The sequence below is a fragment of the Aspergillus clavatus genome, genomic scaffold, assembly GCF_000002715.2.
Source record: "Aspergillus clavatus NRRL 1 1099423829795 genomic scaffold, whole genome shotgun sequence".
Classification (NCBI taxonomy): Eukaryota; Fungi; Ascomycota; class Eurotiomycetes; order Eurotiales; family Aspergillaceae; genus Aspergillus; species Aspergillus clavatus.
Genome location: NW_001517104.1, coordinates 419,110 through 439,342, shown reverse-complemented (window position 1 = coordinate 439,342; position 20,233 = coordinate 419,110). Strand labels below are relative to the sequence as shown.

At 43.2% G+C, this 20,233-nt stretch overlaps 8 protein-coding genes across 8 annotated transcripts, besides 9 other annotated features; 3 read left to right on the top strand and 5 right to left on the bottom strand.

Annotated features, from left to right (window-relative positions):
* Positions 1–1,636: 1,636 nt before the first annotated feature.
* Positions 1,637–1,671: a microsatellite.
* Positions 1,672–1,767: 96 nt separating this feature from the next.
* Positions 1,768–1,929: a microsatellite.
* Positions 1,812–1,914: a microsatellite.
* Positions 1,930–2,148: 219 nt separating the features above from the next.
* Positions 2,149–2,694: a mobile genetic element.
* A 2,634-nt stretch (positions 2,695–5,328) lies between these two features.
* Positions 5,329–5,960, bottom strand: ACLA_010240 (uncharacterized protein; the record flags this gene model as incomplete). Its single annotated transcript, XM_001274023.1, has 2 exons — positions 5,329–5,584; positions 5,632–5,960. 2 exons carry the CDS (start codon positions 5,958–5,960, stop codon positions 5,329–5,331), a joined length of 585 nt encoding a protein of 194 aa, XP_001274024.1.
* Positions 5,961–6,389: 429 nt separating this feature from the next.
* Positions 6,390–7,010, top strand: ACLA_010230 (uncharacterized protein; the record flags this gene model as incomplete). The annotated part of the gene is made up of 1 exon (XM_001274022.1): positions 6,390–7,010. The coding sequence occupies one exon, from the start codon at positions 6,390–6,392 to the stop codon at positions 7,008–7,010; it is 621 nt and encodes a 206-aa protein (XP_001274023.1).
* Positions 7,011–9,722: 2,712 nt separating this feature from the next.
* ACLA_010220 (uncharacterized protein) lies at positions 9,723–10,133 on the bottom strand (the record flags this gene model as incomplete). Its single annotated transcript, XM_001274021.1, has 1 exon — positions 9,723–10,133. The coding sequence occupies one exon, from the start codon at positions 10,131–10,133 to the stop codon at positions 9,723–9,725; it is 411 nt and encodes a 136-aa protein (XP_001274022.1).
* An 888-nt stretch (positions 10,134–11,021) lies between these two features.
* Positions 11,022–11,809, bottom strand: ACLA_010210 (uncharacterized protein; the record flags this gene model as incomplete). The annotated part of the gene is made up of 2 exons (XM_001274020.1): positions 11,022–11,580; positions 11,652–11,809. 2 exons carry the CDS (start codon positions 11,807–11,809, stop codon positions 11,022–11,024), a joined length of 717 nt encoding a protein of 238 aa, XP_001274021.1.
* A 667-nt stretch (positions 11,810–12,476) lies between these two features.
* Positions 12,477–13,851, bottom strand: ACLA_010200 (putative NAD binding Rossmann fold oxidoreductase; the record flags this gene model as incomplete). Its single annotated transcript, XM_001274019.1, has 5 exons — positions 12,477–12,688; positions 12,765–12,852; positions 12,935–13,338; positions 13,410–13,505; positions 13,569–13,851. 5 exons carry the CDS (start codon positions 13,849–13,851, stop codon positions 12,477–12,479), a joined length of 1,083 nt encoding a protein of 360 aa, XP_001274020.1.
* Positions 12,880–12,903: a microsatellite.
* Positions 13,852–14,395: 544 nt separating the features above from the next.
* Positions 14,396–14,423: a microsatellite.
* Positions 14,396–14,438: a microsatellite.
* Positions 14,432–15,412, bottom strand: ACLA_010190 (O-methyltransferase; the record flags this gene model as incomplete). Its single annotated transcript, XM_001274018.1, has 3 exons — positions 14,432–14,473; positions 14,545–15,300; positions 15,368–15,412. The coding sequence occupies 3 exons, from the start codon at positions 15,410–15,412 to the stop codon at positions 14,432–14,434; spliced, it is 843 nt and encodes a 280-aa protein (XP_001274019.1).
* Positions 15,413–15,417: 5 nt separating this feature from the next.
* Positions 15,418–15,441: a microsatellite.
* A 1,528-nt stretch (positions 15,442–16,969) lies between these two features.
* Positions 16,970–17,907, top strand: ACLA_010180 (nuclear transport factor 2 family protein; the record flags this gene model as incomplete). The annotated part of the gene is made up of 2 exons (XM_001274017.1): positions 16,970–17,597; positions 17,666–17,907. The coding sequence occupies 2 exons, from the start codon at positions 16,970–16,972 to the stop codon at positions 17,905–17,907; spliced, it is 870 nt and encodes a 289-aa protein (XP_001274018.1).
* A 351-nt stretch (positions 17,908–18,258) lies between these two features.
* ACLA_010170 (putative C6 transcription factor) lies at positions 18,259–20,100 on the top strand (the record flags this gene model as incomplete). Its single annotated transcript, XM_001274016.1, has 1 exon — positions 18,259–20,100. One exon carries the CDS (start codon positions 18,259–18,261, stop codon positions 20,098–20,100), a length of 1,842 nt encoding a protein of 613 aa, XP_001274017.1.
* Positions 19,912–19,947: a microsatellite.
* Positions 20,101–20,233: the final 133 nt, after the last annotated feature.

Genomic DNA, 20,233 nt, shown 5'->3' with positions numbered 1-20,233 from the left:
TTAAGGGGTCTTATCAATATCTTAAGTAATAGCTGGGATATTATTGCTTCAGTAATTTAAGATGCTATTAAGTGATGGAAAAGCAATGTCTATAGTGCTTGCAAATCTTAATGTGAAGTTGGACTCATACCTATAGTATAGTTAATGACTCTCAACACTATTCTGATGGTATTTTTCTTTCTTAAGAAGGAAGCTGCCACTAAGGATGTCTCATTTAAAGCCCTTACTGAGCTGGCTGAGGCTATCAACAACTTATGGATTATATCTAAAAAGGAAGGCACCCTCATAGCATTTAAAAATAATGATAAACTATAAACAGCTCTCTTTGAGGTATTACCAGATGAAAATATTTTAAATCCATGCGCGAACCTGTTAAACTTGATATTGCCTGGTTTTAAGATCATATGGCAAATCATCTTACAGTGCTTCCTTAAGGTCATATACAAAATAGGCAAAGCATATACTCACTGGAGGTAAGTGCTCATAAGTTACTCAGAAAAGCCTATAGCAGAGTAATTTAACAGAGCCTTTTCACTAGATAGGGCATCTGCAAATAATCTGATCAAAGAAGCACTTCATCTCTACCCACCAATAAAACAGGTATATCAAGCCTGGAAGGAAGCAAAATCCCTTAAACCAGAGGAGTATATCACAGATATTAAAGCTTGCCATCTATCAACAAGCATCTGGGGACTAACAGCTGGAAAATTTAACCCTTTATGCTGGTGAAAGGTGACAAAGGAGTAAGAATAAGTATTTTTAGCTTTCAGTTCTAGACTATTTAAGTGCCCTACAAAACCACTATTTGGACCATAACTTATAGGTCTGCTTATTAGAACATTGCTTGGTGCATTTCCACATGACTGGATATTGATTTCATATAAGGATCTATGATCCGCGAGAATTGGAAACTAGTGTGAAAGAAGAATGGTCATGAATAGATTCAAATATAGGTGTCCTTATTCAAAGAGATTATTACTAATCTTTAGAGTTTAGTAGTTATAAGCAGGGTTTATATCTTTATAGGTTATATAACTATTTATATAATCTCTTATAAGGAGCCTTCTTATTAGTAGGTTCCTCTATAAAAATAGCTTTAATATAATATATAATAGAGCTTTATAATCCTTATAACTACCCCTCCTCTTAAAAGATCTTAGCCCCTAAGGTCTATCTAAGATTCCTTATTTATAATAGGATATACTAGTAAAAATCTTTATTTAATAAAAACCCTCTTTTATAAAGAGAAAATTATAAATAATAAAAAAGATTTATTATTCTTTTCTTTTATAAACTTATATTTATTTATCTTCTTATAAAGACTTAGTTATAGATAGACCTCTTTAACTATAATATTTTTATTATTATTAAAATCTTCTTATAGTATATTTTAGATTTATATTACTTATTCTTATAATGCTCCTATAAATCCCTTACTAATCTTATTATATAAAATTTTTATAGAGTAGGGTTTAGAGTAATAATAATTTTTATAGATTATATAAACTCTTCTTCTCTTTATCTTCTATATTTTTCCTAGTTTTTATTATAAAAGTTTTAGTAAGGGACCTTCTGTAATTTATAATATTTAGAAAGAGATAGTTAAGATATTATAAGATATTTTATAAAAAAATATTCTTTTATATCTCTTCTCTTATATCTCTACTCTTACTTATCCCCTCTAATCTCTTAAAGATAAGTAAAGGCTTATAAGTCTATAGTATCCTTACTAATAGTTCTTATAAAAGGAGGAGGAGGTAGTCTTTATACTACTACTACTACTTATTATACTTCTCCCCCCTATACCTATTACTACTACTACTACTACTACTACTACTAGGCCTGCTACTACTACCCCTACTAGGCCTATTACTACTACCCCTGCTACTACTACTACTACTATTACTATTACTATTATAGCTCCTTCTATCCCTCTTTTTCTTATTCCTATAGGGGCCTTCCTCCCCCTATATAGTGTGATATCAGTGAATAAATATCATAAGTAGATTAATAATTATTAAGGTTGACCCTGGGTTACTAAGGTTAACCTAAGAAATCTCTATAATATCTATAACTTATCTTTTAGATAGATAGTTAGTAGCTAGATATAAATATAAGATCTTATCTTAGATAAGTAAAGAGATATATTATAAGTCTAAGAAATTATTATATTTTATAGATATTTTTTAGTTTTAGCTATTAGATAATAACTTCTATCTTAGCTAGTATTAGCTTTATAGTTCCTTCTTTAATAATATACCTATAAAATTTAATTTCTTATTAATTAAATTTATACTTTAAGACTTTTATAAATAGCTAGTTCCTCTATAATTAGATAAGAACTTCTTATATATATTATTTATATTCCTCTTTACTTACTAAGAATATTAAGATATTATTAAGATATACTACTATATATAGGAGATCTTATAGTTAACTATTTATATATATCTAGAATATTATAGATATATTATAGAGTCTAAATAGTATTATAAGAAACTTATATTTCTTAAAGAAGGTATTAAATACTATCTTAGTAATTAAATTATTTATTATCTATAATTATTAATATCTTAAAAAAAGATTAATTTTTAATAGGATCTTTACTTAACTAACTTAGTTAATTAACTTCTAAATTCTTAGAAATAGATAAATATTCTTAATAATAACTTTATTAAGTACTTAATAATCTATATATATTTATTATTTTCTCTCTAGCTTTAGGACTAATATTACTAATAAATCTTACTAGCTTATTAAGGCCTAGATTACTTCTTTTTATAGTAGTTCTTCTACTTAGTAGTAGGTTTTCTTAAACTTCTCTAGTAATTAAGGATAAGTATTTATATTAGTTAGTTTAGTATTACTAATATTAATAATATAGTCTATCCCTTAGATAGATAGTATTCCTAGGTTAAGTTCTTCTTAGAATATATTCTTAAAATCTTTTATTTATTTATTATAATTTATAGTTATTAATTCCTTTTTACTAGTTTAGAGGAGGTATAATTATATTATTAACTTCTCTTTTTATAGGATTTACTTTAGTTATTTTATAGTTACCTACTATACTAAGTTATCTTTATAATATTTAATCTTATATTAGGGGTTAATAGGGTAGGTAAAATATATTCTTCTCTTATTTTAAAGAGTTATTTAGTTTAATTACTAGTTAATCTATAAATTAGTAATTTTTAGTTAGTTATAACCTAAGATTATCTTATACTTATTAATATTTAAGATCTATAATTTAGTAAGACTAGTCTATTACTTAATTTATATTAGTATTCTTACTTATTAGTAGGTATTTATTATAGCTCTATTTAATAGTTATATAACTAAGGGTATTTTTCTTTTATTATAAGAAGGCTCTATTATATTAAGATAATTAATAATTATTTAGGATATAAATAAGTAACTAGCTCTATAGTAAATAAGAGTCTTAATCTAAATTATTTATCTCTTATTTTATACTTCTATTATATAATATATAGAGTTAATATCTATTATATTTAGATATACCTTAGTAATTCTTTATAATAATTAAAGATTTCTTCTTTTAGGTAGTTCTTCCTTCCTATCTTTAAAAAGATTATATTATATATTCTAATAATTAGAGGCTTTCTTTATTTAATTAATAAGTATCTCTAGATTTATTAATCTTTCTTATTTTTTATTATCTTTAAGAGATATAGTTAGAGATATCTAGTTTTATTATATATAAAATATACTTTATTTTAGTAATATTATAATTTCTACTTTAATAAATTCTTATTTAGTTATAGAAAGTTTCTCTTTAGCTAAGAAGAGCTAATAATTATACTTAGATTTATTAAATCTTTATTATATTAATTAAATTATAGTTTTAATTATAGGTTACCTCTAAGTTATTAAGTAGTAGCTAAGTTATTCTTATAAAGAGAGAAGTATTTAATTATTTTATTATATATTTATAATTATATTTAGTTCTTTATCTATCTTTTCCTAAGCTTTAATTAACTCTTAATACTAAATTTTTAAATAAGAGAAGCTTTATATACTAAGAGAGAGATATATATTATAGCTTTATCTAAGATAGTAATATATAGCTATATAAGTTATAAATCTTAAATAAAGCTTTTATATTTCTTTTATCTTTTATTATTTATATTATATTTCTTAAAGTTCTTTAATAACTATATATAAAAGATTTCTATATTAGTAATTACTAGTATAAGATTAATCTATAATTAGATTTTATTTATTTTCTATCTCTTATAAATATATTCTATAAGTTTTTACTTAATAATAATAAGATATTCTAGATTAGAGAGAACTCTTCTTATTATTAATAAGATATCTCTAAAATATTTCTTAACTCTCTTTTATTATTCTTAGATAATATCTCTTATATATATATATCTTTATACTCTAAGATAAGAGTAAGATTTAAGATCTTAAAAATAAATAATAATCTATAATAATAATTTATCTCTTATAATCCTAGGGGTAGTACTTATTTATTATATTATTTTTAATAAATATTTTAAAAAAGTATATTAATATTAGTAAGTAGTACTTCTTAGGCTATTATCTTAAATAATTTAATAAAGACTTATTTTATATCCTCTAGTAGATCCCTAGTAGGATTATTTACTATAAGTAGCTAGTTATTACTAGTAGTTCTAATAGGGAGGTTTAAGAATATTATCTTATAGAGATTATTTTTTATTAAGACTTATTTTAGTAACTAAGTAATACTTCTCTAGCCTAGAGTTATTATATCTTATTTTATTTTTATTTTTTCTAATAAGACTTAATAAAGAGTTCTCTTATAATAAAAACTCTTTACTAAGTATAACTACTCTACTATCTTTTAGTTTAAATTTAGTAGTTACTTATAGAGAAGAGTAGTAGGTATTTACTAAGATAAATATAAATTTAATAAAGTAAGAGTATTTAATTTCTTATTATCTATAACTTTAGATATACTACTAAATAAAATTACTATAAGTAAGATAATATTATTAAAGATAAAGAAAGATAGACTAGGCTAATACCTCTTTACTTACCTAAGATAAGATCTTATATTTATATCTAGCTACTAGCTATCTATCTAAAAGATAAGTTATAGATATTATAGAGATTTCTTAGGTTAACCTTAGTAACCCAGGGTTGACCTTAATAATTATTAATCTACTCATGATATTCATTTACTGATATCACATTAGTATACTGATTTCTAATAGTAGTTAGCTTATTCTTTATAGTACAAAGGATAGACATGACACCAGTATTGATTATAAGAAGCATGTATAGCAGGACCAGATACATTATCATGAAGACAAATCATTTTCCATCATCCACCTCCGCGTCCTGGGGATTAGCACCTGCATGACTGTCACTGCGATCATTAAACCTGATCTCTTGACTGCCATAATCCTCGATGCACGTGAGCTCCGACAAGGCAAAGTCCATTTCAATATCAATCAAAGCATCTGATTGCCTGCGGACTAGCTCCCAAATGAGGTCATCTCGCGAAATACCAGTCGTGGAGACAGTCTCGATACAATTGTTTGCGGAGTAGTTGTAAATAACCCCCCATCTGCAGCCAATCAGTACGGGAACGCAAATGTGACATTATGCACTTACACCCATTGAACGCAAGAGCAGAAATCCTGGGGTCGCTTTATAAATGGTACCGGAAGCCACAAATGCTCCATTAGATTATCAATTGGAGGTTTGCCCTCCTTGATGCGAAAGCCGATGGAACTGACAAACTCTGGAAGGGGGTCCCGTGAGTAGCGAGTTACGTTCCTCGACAAATCAACATTGATGCACTTGCCAGATTGACTGAGCGTGATGACCCAGTGAGAACGGCAGTATTCCCTTGAAATGAGCTTAGCCTCGATCAAGCCCTCGCCCATTGTACTTTGAGCCGTCGTATCTTGGCCCACGGTATCTGGGCGCATAGAACCCATTGTGAGAGTCAAGACACCTTCGTTTTCGGAAACGCTCAATGTTCCCATCTGATCCTCCGGTATACTGGACGGAAGTAGTAGCAGATTACTGCAACTAGAACGAGTATATACCAGCCGAAATGCAGGAAGGATAGTAGATAAGTGAACTCTTCCAGCGTCATAAGTTAAGCGAGCCCTGGTAATGGAGCAATTCATCAGATAAGGCACCCAAAGATAACCTGGACGAGTACGAAGGGCGCACGAAGGTGATATCACTTACTTGAGCCGTAAGAGACCCTAAAATTGCCCCCCCCAGCCGCCAAAGCCCGCGTAGTCTAACTTATAATCAGCTGAGTATCCCGGACAAATCATGTCGACTGGTGTTACCGTCACTGTTTCTTTTGGTAAACAGATATTCTTTGAGCGCCAACCTACATTCCATCAACTATCATGGGCAGCGCCACATCGCCCAAATCACTGCCAAACGCGGACGCCGCACAATGGAACAAACAACTCATGCTCGAGTTTCAGGCTGCGTTGGAGAACGACCCTGCAGCAGACCTGATATCAATGTTTCCTGACTTTTATGTCCATGAACATCGAAACGCTCAATATGGTCAACTATCTAATGCTGCGAAGATCAATTTTCGGTTAATAGAGGACCTCCAAGATACTCTGAGACACGAACCAGAAGTCAATCTGCTATCAGTGCTCCCGAAAAACTATTCTCGCAGAATCGAAATGGCGGCGGGACCAAGAATCAACAGAGAACAGAAGTGCCTCGAAGATTCACCCCCTGAGTTCAGAACTCGACTTGACCAGGCGGAGAATGCTACAGTGATCTATCCATTGTCCAAAGAGGTGACCACTGTGCTTGCTCAATTCTCAGGGCCGGAAGACAAGCCGACTAGTATTGAAGGCTCGCTTATATTATCCTTGAAAAGACTGCTTTGGGCCTCAAAGAAACTCTGGGAGAGCCCTGTCAGAGGTGTGGTGGTTAAATGTGATGAAAACATTATTGCAAAAGTTATTACTAGAAATAATGATTACACAGAGTACATGAGCATGTAATACCTTATGGATTAGGCGCCTAGTATTCCTGCCCCCAGGCCCCATAGGTTGGTGGCATTCAGGCCCTTCCGCGTTATATTCATATCATACATTCAGGGCACTACCTTAGCCCAAATATGGCCCAGCCTGCTACGCGAAGAGAAGCTCTCAATATAATGCCAGCTAGATGGTATCTTCTTATATTTAAGAACACTCTAATAAACCAATGGTAGCCCGCTTGGTGGAATCTACAGAGAGGGAGTTAAAGAGCTTTATATTAATGAATGCACCTTATTCAAAGGTATTATAATTGTAAAAGAATTTCATGATCTGTAATTTTCCACTCGTCACTATGATAGTACTACCTATGTTTAACTTCTTCATTCTTTTCTAGAGCATGACACTTCAACATTAACGCCTGGATTAGTGTTCACACATGGTGATGTCAGAACTAGCAATATAATGGTGAAACAGGATCTTGATTCTGGCGGCTAATATGTTGTTACTGGGATTATCGACTGGGAGGATAGTGGCTTCTATCCTGTTTACTATGAATGCACTGTCCTGACACGCACTCTGAGTTTAGTTGATGAAGATGACTGGTACCTCAATATTCCAGAGAGCATCTCTCTGTTGAAATTTCCTGTGCGATGGCTAGTGGACCGCCTTTGGCAGATGCATCTCAAGACTACATAATATAATAAATCGCTTTTCTGCATGTTGTCTCTCAAGTGAATAGTTGAATGTGATAACGAACCCTACGGGCTACCTGTTGTACATAGAACATTCGTAGGGATACGAACCTCATTGGTTCGTCGGTTGGACTGTTGTTCCGGTCCGACCGATTCGTTTGGTATATAAGACGTCCGTCGTCGACCTTCGTTGGACGACGGACCAGACGAGGAGGAATAGACTTCATTCAATTCACCTTCGGCTAAGCGGAATCACATGAAAATATGTATTTTGTAATGAATTTCAGCCGAGACTTGCGTTGGACGGAAAGTCACCTGTTATCAAAAAAGATATGGCATTAGGAGGATAATTTAAAACACTACCTACTTGTCATTCAGGCTGAACCAATCATGAGACATTAATGGCTCGCAACGTTTAGTCGCCAACAAATCTATCACCCACCCATGCATAACCTGGAGGTTGAGCGAGTATTCCGCAGAGATGGTTGCATCAGGGACCACCATCTCCGAACTGATGCTTTAGACTATTCGGAAAAGGTTTCCGGAACTATCGTATTGTCTTCTCAAGATTCGACCCTGCCTTCGCCATGCTCCTCAGAAGCCTGTCTTCCCCCTTGGAAAGATGGTTCGCCACACTGATGCTCTTGGTGCATGGAGTGTGACGCTGAGCATTAGTGGCCTGCCTTCGCGCCGCGGCCCGAGTCAGTTGGTTTGTTGCATGGACTCCACCGTTCAAACGCCTGCGCTGTTTAAGTATTTTCTCAGGTGCTGAACGCGAGGATGGGTCGCTAATAGTGGATATAGTAGCGTCTGCACCTGGTGGGGCCTTTCTGGGAGACAAGCTCGCATCACTCAACATACATGTTGGATAAGTAGTGAGACCTGGAGTGCATATATCATACAGGAGATCAATATGGTCTCTGTCCCCAGGAATCGCTGACTTGTGCCCATCTAAGATTGGTAAGTTACAATCTTGCACTAACCGCGGGTCAATCGGTAGGACCTTAGGGCTTTCACCAGCAGTCGAATGCTCAGGTTCATAGCTTGTGCAGAGCGTGGACATGTCAGAAGTGTCCAAAGTGTCACCCGTTGAGCCAGGTAGCAACGACGGCGAACGAGCTGAGCATTCAATGCCTCGTATATCAGATTCTGGCCCATTTTCGCACAGTTGGTCCAACCTTCCGTCTAGTGAATAGAACGATGTCTCCGCAAAATGGCGGAAGGGTGTTGACAAGGGGTCTGAAGAGACAGGGCTATGTTGAGCGAGCAGAACAGGAGTGGGCCCTGTATGTGTGTTCTTGATGAGCGAAGAGCCGACGGATTGTCTCCTGATCTCTGCAGAACTGCGACCGGCGGATGTGGTAGTATTACTTGGTTCGGGGGAAGCCCAGTGAATAATGCGAAGCTCTCCAGCTTCGCTGGAACCAAATCTTTGCTGTTTTTTAGTTCCTTTCCACTCCCGGGATCTCTTCTTGCCTCGAGAGACCGCATCGGCTCGAGCGCTTGACATTTTCTGGTTATCCAACGCATCATCACACGAAGCCCAGATGGCCTTCTGCCGACCATGCATATCGCTCAAGTGATAACGTAGCTGGGCCTCTGATTGAAACTTAACTTAGCACATTAGGTGAGAACACACGCAAGTCCCGCACATTGTCTCTATATGGCTGACAACGTGGCTTCTCAGTTCATTACTCCGTTTCCAGGCTCTCATGCGGTCTGGGGGTGAGAGAGTCTCAGAGCCGAGACAAAAAGGACAGTACCCTGGCCGGACGAGGGTATAATAGTAAGTGATTATTTCGCACCGCCTGGACATGCCCTGCTTGAGATGCCAGCTGCAATGATCTTCCCACTTTTCTGTTTTCGAGAAGGCAAAGCACTCATAGCAGTATTTTAGTTGCGTCTCCTCGCACCCAAGCATCTTGTAATGTTCCTTGCGTTGGCATTCTTGAATATGATTAGATCGCATAGGGCGGGCCAAACTGAGGAATATTAGAGATGGGGAGGATGACGGAGGGTGTATATTGACTGACTGCCTCACTCACCTCGTCAAATTACAGTTCCCAACCGGACATCTCCCATCAACAGGCTCCTCCCCAGGACGGTAGAAAACATCATAGTCTTTGATGCAGTAGGCCAACAGGCTCTCCACGACAGAGAGCATATCTTGGTAGGATATATGGTCATCCATTGGCATCATCTTGGCGATGCGTTGACGATCGGGCTGGGCCTTGAACAGGCAGTGTGCGATGTTATTATAAATAATCATTTCTAGAGCTTTCCCTCCAGCCCTGACCTGCGCTTCAACACGCCTTTGAACCCATTCCTCCCTGTACTTAGCTAATTCAGATTGATGAAGGCGAGTCTTCAAGACATCTATTTGCTTGGCGGTGAGCTTTATGGCAAAGCTAGCATCCTGATCAACGTTGTCGGCATCACTCTCGCCAACCATGGTCTGATGGCTGGGTTCACCAGAACTCTCCTGGGTACGTAACTCTTTAAGTCGGCTTTCGAGTTCGCACAAGTCTTTATGCTTCTCGATAGCATGCTGTCACTCAGCTGGCAGATGCCTGGGGTAGCTAATTGCACGGTATTTGCCAACCCCTCTAAGGTATTTAATATGATCAAGGCGCATCTTCTCTCCCAGAAATGCATCCATGGTTCTCAGAGCTGAAGTGTTATCTATGTAGCTTCTTCCAAAAACATTGGGATCCTTTTGCGTAAGGATCTGACTTCTCTCAGAATCGGTTGCTACTTCTATAGGTGGTGGTCAGATCATTTTACCCTGAAGCGACGAGAGGACCAACTTACTGTCTAGTCTGTTAGCAAGACCACGCCTCAAGGTATGGATCGTAATGATTTCGGGATATCCAGCATTGATAACGATTGCCCGGAATATGCGGCAAAAACTCTCACGCGTCCATGCACGCTTTGAGATCCCATCAAATCTGGTGACTTGGCGTAATACAGGTTCCTCGGCCACGGATGGTTTCCATAAAAGTGGAACTGACTCATTGTTGTCTGGATTCCAGGTTTTCAGAGTCTGTAACAAATCAAGGTGCAGAAAAGCTCCATCCTACACCGCCATCTCTAAAAGCTAAGGTATGGGATTATATCGCAACTTGCCGTGCTCTCTCATCGCAATATAAAAACTGTATGCACTGCATCAGCATTAGAAGATCTGCGTAGGTGCTTGCGACATACACAGTATTTTTTAGGATTATCGTTGTTCTTGACCCATTTCTCACTGAGACGGAAGAAGAGTTCGATCTCGCCATCCATCCTGCGATATATATATAGCTCGATGTCCTGTTGCATGTTAGCTCAAAAAATATCTACCTTAGCAGGTCGCCTGAAGTACTTCATATCGGAGCCCACGTTCGTCTTTCTTCGAGGTATCAGGTATAAATGTGCCAATCCGTGCTCCAGTGTAACAGTAAATAAGGATTGCGAATGTTAATTGAACTCTGTATCTGGGGTGGATGAACATAGGATCATCGTCGGTCCACAGGGACACAAAAATGTTGGTGAGGTCACAGTGCGTAAACATGTGCTTCGCTTTTCTTATATCCTCGATGACTTTTTCCTGAACAAGCTCTTTCGATATCCACTTTTCGCACTTAGTATCCGCCGGAAGTAATTCAGTGATAGATCTCCAAACCTTATAAACATCCTTGGTATCCCTCGTATCGAAAGTAGTCTTAGTAAGACGGGTGAAACCGGCAAAGAATCGTTCAGCAAAATTCAATACGGACGATTTTGTAGGGCGCAGAGAGATCATTCCGTTCGAAGAGTAGATGTAAAATCGGATAAAGTCCTTGATCGTGGCTAGATCCGGCACGGGCTGTCCTTCACGGAGACCCTCCTTTCGGAGATTCTCATCCTCTTGGGAGGCCCAGCTACGTCCAAGAGACAAATGATTCAGTTAGATAAACGCAGTGTATGCTAAAGAGGTATGGACGGTACTAACATTATATAATCCGATAGGACTCGGTCCTGGAGAGCCTTGGATCCGTCTGAATAATAGGTCTCACAGTATTCTTGGTCTTTGTCTCGATTCGCTCCTCGAACATAACCTCTGGCTTGGGCAGTAGCCAGTCTATCAACCTTTTGTCTTCCTTTGGGCATTTTTGCGGCGGAGATCGGGTGCAACGCAAAGAAGAGGTGATTTCAGCAGGACTGAGAGCGGAGTAGCCAGCAGGTTCCACAGTCGTGCAAGGTGTCAGTCAGGATGCATGAGTGAAAGAGAAGTCAAGGAGGGCAGGACGACTTCGCGCCTTTTGTCGGGGGGCCCGTGGGGGCCCTGTTCTCCTCAGAGCCATATTCCCTGTCTCCTAGTTGGCCCATTAGTAATGCGTAAATGAAGCAGCTAGCAAACCGGCGTGCACACGAAAGGATGATAAGGATCAAGGGCGAATGTTGGTGTTGAAGAGGTGAGCGAATCACCACGGATGGGTGAGTAAATCACTTTTGAGGGTGATCAAATCACCTGACTCACCCGGTTCACCCTCTTAAAGCGGCAATGGCCGAAAGAGGAAAGAAAAGTGTTCCCGTAGATTTTTGAACGATACTCCTACCTACCTACCTATGGAGTACCTATGGAGTATCTACCTATGGACTATGAGTATGCGGTCTGCTGAAAGTGCTGGTAGTGTAAGATCTACCTACCTACCATCACGCATCGTCCGAGGTAAGCTGATGTCTAAGTGGTAGGAAAAATGTAGCATTGTTGAAAAGATCATCATTACTTTATCATCAAGTCGCGGTTTATATCATGGTATAATCATACAAAAGTTCAAACGTCCATGGTCTTGCCGAGCTTGGAACTCTCCTTTGCCAGCTCAATCAGTCGAATGACTTCGCGTGCCTCGGCGCCGCTGGCGGGGAGATCGCCCTCTCCTGCAAGCGCCCGCGCAAGCTTCCTGTAATATTCGGTATAGGTTGGGGGTTCGACCGTGGGAACGACCTCTCTGACGGGCTTGCCGTCTTGGATTGTGATCAGAGTACCTGCGCCAGGCCCGTTAGCTATACAATTGCAAGGGATGCAAGGCATCAGGGGACTAGGGAGGTAACGTAAGCCTACCATATCGATCGCTGGGTTCCCTTGCATATCCATTGTCTCCAGGACGCATGCCAGCCTTGAGTTGATCCTCCTGGATGTCAAGATGAAACTGCAGAACAGATCAGCTCCGTGACTCAAAAAAAAAAAAAAAAAAAAAAAAGCCGTTAGGAAGTGATCGGGATCAATCTCACCTTCTTGAAACTTCCCTTCTCTCCGCGAACCCAGTATCTCAACTGCTCCACCTCCGGGCTCACCACCCCCGCCTTGGCTGTCACCAGCAGGCCATTCTTATAGTGCAACAGGACGGTAAACGAATCCTCGAAACCAGACGTGTTCACAGCCCGCTGAGAGCCAACAAAGGCAGTCACGCGCTCCGGCATCCCCATCAGGTGTACAGCCTGGTCCAGCAGGTGGGTTCCAAGATCATAGATGGCGCTACCACCGGGAATGACCTTGTTCTTCCATTTCGAGGCATCGACAGCGGGCTCTTCGGGGCGGTGGCGGTCAAAGTGAGTCTCGAATTCCACAACACGGCCCAGCGAGCCGTTCTTCACCAGCTTGGAAAGGGTAACAAAGTCGGCATCCCAACGACGGTCTATGGAATCTTATCAGCAAGAGTAATCCAAAAAAAAAAAAGAAAAGAAATTGGAGTTTATTGCAACGTACTCTGGAATACAGCTAACAGCTTGTTCTGCTGTTGGGCGATAGTTACGAGCTCATCGGCCTCCTGGGAGGTAGGAGTGAAGGGCTTCTCGCAGACAACTGGGTAGAGAAGAAAAAATCAGCAAATACGGTTCAACAGCCTAAACCCAGAAGCTTCCTGACCGTGTTTTCCGTGTTCCAGCGCCAGTTTGGTCAGAGCATAGTGCGAATCCGGGGCAGTGGTAATGATCACCACGTCGACCGCGGGATCCTTGATCATCTCCTCTGCGCTGCGGTAAGATTTGATTCCAGGATGATCCTTCTCCGCATAATCATCCGACTTGGGTGTGCGCTGCACAATCGCATAGAGCTTGAGCTGAGGGACTTCTGTGACGAAGGGGATGTGGAAGATTTTGGCGCTGAAGCCGTAGCCTACGACTCCGACGTTCCAGGTCTTGGAGGCCATGATGATGGTCTAATGAGCGAGGGAGGGGGGTTAAAGTGGGATAACTCGACACAATGGGAAAAAAAGAATATCTAGAATAATCTAACGATTGATAATTCTATGACTGGGGAATCCTAACTTAAATACATCCACCTGAGTCAAACAAGCTCCTCAGAAAGCCCATCTGGCCGTGACATCGTAGAACCGGAGTGGGTATGGGGGAAGGTCCTGGCGAGGGGCAATCCGGCAATCTGTGGCTCAGGCGGGGCACTGGAGATGTTAATGTTACTAACTTACATACACAGTAGTACTACTACCACCATACACTAATTACTACTAAAGACGAAGGTCAACAGTAAGAGAACTATCTTACCAAAAGCCGATTCAGTGCTGTCTCGGATTTCGGTTCGCCGGCCGATGATTCTTTCTGCTATGTCTGGTTGAGGGATCCACGGAATTCACGGAATCACAGAATCACACTGACTGCGATGGCATCAAATGCTTACAAATTGAAGAAAAAAAAAAAAACAAAAAATCTTAATTCTTCGTCAAGACTCCTCAAGTATCTGCTCTCATCTGCTCTCATCTGCTCTACTCTATCCTACTCTCTAATCCTAACACAGCGGGTCACCTCAATAGCATCCTAGGTAGAAAGCATTGTCAGCCATTCGCCAAAAGCCACACAAAACAAGAAGGGACAAAGATTCCACTCACCTGCAGACCCTCAGGTTGGTGCAGGGTACTCTCGTACACTAGATTCGGGTTCCCGAGCATCTCAAAACTCGGCCTATCCTCATCCCCCAGGAAGGATTCGACCAACCGCTGCGGAATGCCCTCTTTGTTGTAGCTCGTAACCGGGCCCTTCTTCGCGGCTTCACGCTTCTGCTCCACCGTGCTGCGCACATACTCCAGATACGGCGGGTTACCCGGCCGCAAGACATTATCCGCCGCCAGGACCGAGACCCCGGGGATGATCTTGCCGAGTTGCTCGCACAGCATCAGGTCCGTCGTGTAGGCGGGCTTGTAGTGGTCGAGGAACATAAGCTCGATCTGCGTGACCTCCCCGCTGGTGAACAGCTTGTGCAAGGACCGGTCGCTTCGGCCGATGATGATGCGCACGAAGTCGCGCAGCCCCGCCAGCTCGATCAGCATGTTGGCGATCGCGGCGAACTCGGGGTTCAGCTCGAGGCTAAAATACCGCTTGCCGCCGGCGCGGCGCACGGCATCGCCGAAGAGGATCGCGGAGTAGCCAACGTAGCCGCCCAGTTCGATCATGGTCTGCGGCTTGACTTGGGCGATGAGGTCGGTCATGACCTTGCCCTTTCCGGCTCCCACGTTCATGGAGAGGCGGGTTGTCTCTTCGAATTTGTGGATGAGATCGAGGACCCGTTGGGGGTTACCCCGGATCTCATCGAGATCTGGTTGGCCGTAGATGAAGTGGAGGAGCCTCAGCTCCTTTCCGTCGTCGCGCTGTAGGGATGTATTAGGTCAAGCATTCCATCAAACGCCTCGGGGATAGCTGTAGAGGTCGACTTACCGAGCGATCTCCAGGACGGGGGTGAGGAGCAACGTGATCTGCCATGGTGGTAATATGTTGTGTAATATGTTGTGATGAGCGATATCTGATTCAAAAAAGCTATACTTGACAACCGGACAAAACCGCCAATTTATATGAGCACTCTTCTTTCATCTTTCATCGGGTCTTTCCACCCTCGGTCGAAGTGATATAGAAGAACGACTCGGACTTTTACCATATATGGGAATATTTTGCTAAATCCGACTTCTTGAGCCTGATCACTGATGGTTATGACACAAGCCCACCGTATTGGTCAGCCGATACGCGAATGACAGCATATTCTGTATATCTCCGAGTCCTTTGACCCGTTTAGACCTCCGAGCAACTCGGACGAACGTTTCAAAGCACCGGGATTGTAGCAAGTTAGCAACCTCAGCTTGAATGATGTTTACCCTAGAAAGGAAATCAAGACCGAACATTCCGTTCATCTAGTTCAGCCGAAGTGTCAAATCTTCTCTCCAAGACACAGTCTTTGACAGCCTTAACAAAGAGCAAATACAAGGCAGCCGCCATTCTTCGGGTTTATCTCTTTTTCTTTTCTTTTTTTCTCTGCGTGTAAATCGTGACTCATTTGATTCGGAAGTAGGGTTCATGATCTCGGAGATATCACAATATACTGAGGTTAGAGGGGATACTGCGGCATAATGATATTGTTCAGACGCCCCATGCTACGCATCCGATCTAAATAAGGGTCGCCTATATCGATCTCTCCGCGGTCATCAGTCGCGAGGCTTTCCGTTGCCATGTATTTGTACTGGCAGCCGCATCACATATTGCCCCTTATTCGCCAATAATATCCACAAACCACCAGAGCCATCAGCCGAGAGATGTAGAGTCTTCAGAATCAGGTGTGATAGAAATAGAGAGCCATGTAGAGCTTAGCATTGTGCGCCATGCTAATAGATACCTTGCTAAGGGTAATAGGTGAGTGTATGTACAACATGGTGAATATCTACCGTACTGCGATACATACGTAGTGGTGAACTCACTGGTCCCTCTATAGACCATCGAGACTACAGGCGACAAAGTCAATACAGCAGCTTAAATCAAGGGTACAGGGGAGAAAGGACTTGCAGTCTGGACTCTTGGACTCTTGGTAGAAAGAATACTGTCTATCAGGGATATAAAGTACCGGCATGATATCCCTACATAATGACCAGCTACAGTATCTATATCTATCTACCCATATCCTTTATTTGACGTCAGAGAAGCTACTGGAAGTCTCGCAAGAAGAATAGAATCCATAGGATCGGTTTATATGCCTTGTTCAATGCCCTACATATCGGGTGATTCCATTCAACACCTGTCTCACTCAAGACATGGAAGAGGGTAGCACACGCATCGTCTCGGATCTTTTGCTCTGAGGGGTTATGCCTGCGAACCGGTGACTTTTATCCTGATTCAATGCTATTCCTTGCAGTACAGGGTGATCATCCGTGTAGTCATAGTGTATTGGATCAAGTGGCACAGCCTCTAGCAGTCGGAAACTTTTGCTCCTGGCTCTTCCCCCCCACCTCCCCCCGGAGTATTACAGACGTTGTTCATATATACCAAACCCCAACGATGCTGTATAGCAAAAATGCGAACGATCTTTCCCTACTGATGTGGCAGCCGGCACGGTTCGTATTCCTGATAGGTCTCATGGTCTGCTTCAAGTACCTTCTCCCGGCCCTTGTGGCTCTCGCCCTCCCAGCAACAACCCTTGCCTGGGGCTTCCCATCATTCGAATTATACCGACAACCAGCAGCACTCTCACAGGACCCCCTAGAGGCCCCCGGGTGCGATGGCTCCGGTATTGTCGACCCGGACGGCCGCTGCAATGGAGATGGCCTCGTAGATCCGCCTCCCGACCGCAAGAACCGAGAAGGATTCCGGTTCGAAAACCCTTCCACCGACTGCAAGTATGTCTCGCAGATGCACATCTGGGACTCCTTCAAGGATCTCGAAAAGGACATGAACAAGCTCTTCACCCTGATCCACAAGAATGTGAGCTTCACCGTGGTCGGACACCACCCCATCGCCGGCCACTACCCGGATCTGCTGCATTTCTATGTCAATGCGCTGCGCCGCGTGAGTGTGCTGTTCTTCGACCATGCAGACAAATTCGAGATCCACCCGCAGGCCATCCATGGCGGCTGCAATGAGCGATGGTCCGTCCAGGAGGTCAATTTCAAGGGAATCATGAATTCAGGTGAGAGGCTAAGGAAGGGGCTGATCGGTCCCTCTCCATTGGATAACAGCGCTAACTGCTTCGTCTAGGAGACGACTTTGACATCGTCAATGTCTGGGTGACTCGATGGCACGAGGGGCAGATGGTGGAGATCCGCACGTACATCGACTCGGCTCGCATCATGGAGGCCCTGCACAAGAACGAGATCTGGTGGAATGGAACCACTTTCCGAGAGAACTCTCACTATATGCCTGGTCCTGCCGGAATGCCGGATTTGAAGATGTTGGAAGATCTCCTGGGATACCCTGATGGCCGGAAATATGAAGATTGAGATGATGTAGTCTGTTGTGTGACGGTCCTAATTTATCTGTAATGTCGAGTCCGAGTCAAAGCATATGTCATTCCTCTTTTCATTCAGAACACCAGGATAGATGAAGCAGATCCCCTTGCTGTTCACTGCGTTGAAAGTTCGCGAAGATGATGACCGGCTGTTGTTTGCTGTTGGCGCCTCGGATGCGTAATCAAGTCGTTTCTCTCCAAACCAATTCACATACACTCAACAGGCCAACTTCCAACCATCTCGAACTATAACACACAACCCCAACGACTTTTTCATCCATTGTACATATCTTCATCTACATAAATTTCAGCTGCATACTACACGAAGCATGCTCTGACAATCATGACGGAGCCAGGACCGCGAAAGCGCTCCAGAATCGCCTGTACTTCGTGCCAGTCCCGTAAGCGCAAGTGCTCCGGTGACCAGCCATGCAGCACGTGTGTGCAGTTGGGCGCGGCATCAGATTGTCATTACGATATTCAGTCGCGGAAGAAGAAAGATCTCAAAGCTTTCAGACTCTCAGTTGGTCAGTCGTCAATACATCGACCTAATAATGTCGCGGATGAATCCCCTCGGCCCCCGAGCCAGGACCAGTCCACAACAACGCCTGGGGACTCAGCAAGCATCCCCCTCAGCTCTCTAGAAGCCAATTCGGGCGCTGCGTTTGTACGCAGATTGGGTCTGAAACTGGACGCTGCCAATGCACCCAGATTGCATCTCTTCGCATGGAACGTTGGGGCTCGTCATCCACCCCCGTCCACCATGCCCCCGCCAACCTCGGTTGCTCCAGTGCCCATTGTGGACATCATCTCCCAGGAAGAAATGCGGACGTTGATGACCTTCTTCCTTGAAAAAGTGGATATGTGCTATCCTTTTCTCGACCGGGACGCGGTGCTCCGCCATGTCAGCAGGCGATGGCTGCCCCCCTCGTCCGAGTCCGCACTGGCGTATGGACCGTACGATGCGGTGCTCTGCGGCGTGGCGGCGATCGGGTACCTCTTCTCGCGACGACGAGCCGTGCCCGCGGAGTACCAGCTGGCCGAAACCGCCCGGCTGATCCTCGAGCACAGCCTGCCCTCCGAGACCCCCGTGTCGGTCGACATGATTACCGGGTGGGTGTTGCGAGTCGCATACCTGCGCATGACCGCGTCTCCGCACGCTGCCTGGATGGCGAGCTGCTCGCTGATGCATCTGATCGAGGCCTCGGGGCTCCATCTCGAGGCCCTACCCGACGCGGTGCTGAATCCAACGACCGCGCCCTGCGCCCCGGAAACCCGCCGGCGGCTCTTCGGTATGGCCCGCCACCTGAATGTCTGGATTTCCTTCGAGCTCGGCCGCTCCCGCGTGGTCCTGCACGGCGCGACCTCGCTGCCCCCCGCGCCGCGATCCCCCAACGGGCCCTCGGAGATCTTCAATCTCCTCCCCGTCTCAGAGAGCCTGGACCCAAACAAGACGCAGGACGCGCCGGGCCTGGAGGCCACCCTCGCCAACATCCTCGACATAGCGCACATCCAAGCCCCGCTCATCCTCGCCCAGTGCAACCTTATGCTCTGCATCTACCGCCGCCTGCGCGCCCTCAACTCCATCATCTCCGGCGCCCTACTCGACCGCGTCCTCGCCCTCGCCGCAAAGGGCCTCCGCGCCGCCCGCGAAATGGTCGCCTCCATCTGCCCCTGGCACCAGATCGCAAACGTCCCCTTCCAGGTCGTCTGCACTCTCCTCGCCATCGACACCCGCGCCGCCCTCGCCCTCCTCGCCGACGCAATGCGCACGCTCCGCAACGTTGCCGCCGCGTACGACACAGACGTCATGCGCGAGGCCTACAGCACCGCCTACCTGCTCATCCTCCTGCACCAGCGCCGCAAGGAAGAGGACACCCGTGCCCTGCGCGACGTACTCCGCGTCAACGCCTCTGCCTCTGCCTCTGCTCCCACTACAGCCACAACGTCAACCTCAGCATCAACCTCCACGCCGCAGCCGAACCTATCCGCGGGACAGCAGCAGCAGCAACAACAGCAGCAACTGCAACAGTCACTCCCGCCGCCGCGCTCCGGCCGCCAGGATTCAGCCGAGTTCTCGTGGCTGGGCGAGCTGATGATCGACATGCCGAGTCTGCAGAATTTCGACCTGGAGCAGTTTCTCATGACGGATGTGCCGTGGCCGCTGCCGGAGATGGGGATCTAGCCTTGCTAACTTTGTTTATTTATATTGGTTTGTAGATATCGAGGCGAGTGGAACTAAGATACCCTTTGCGTTTTTCATATATACCCTTGTTTTCTTATCAGGATTGTGCTTGCAAGGAACGGACTAGGGGACC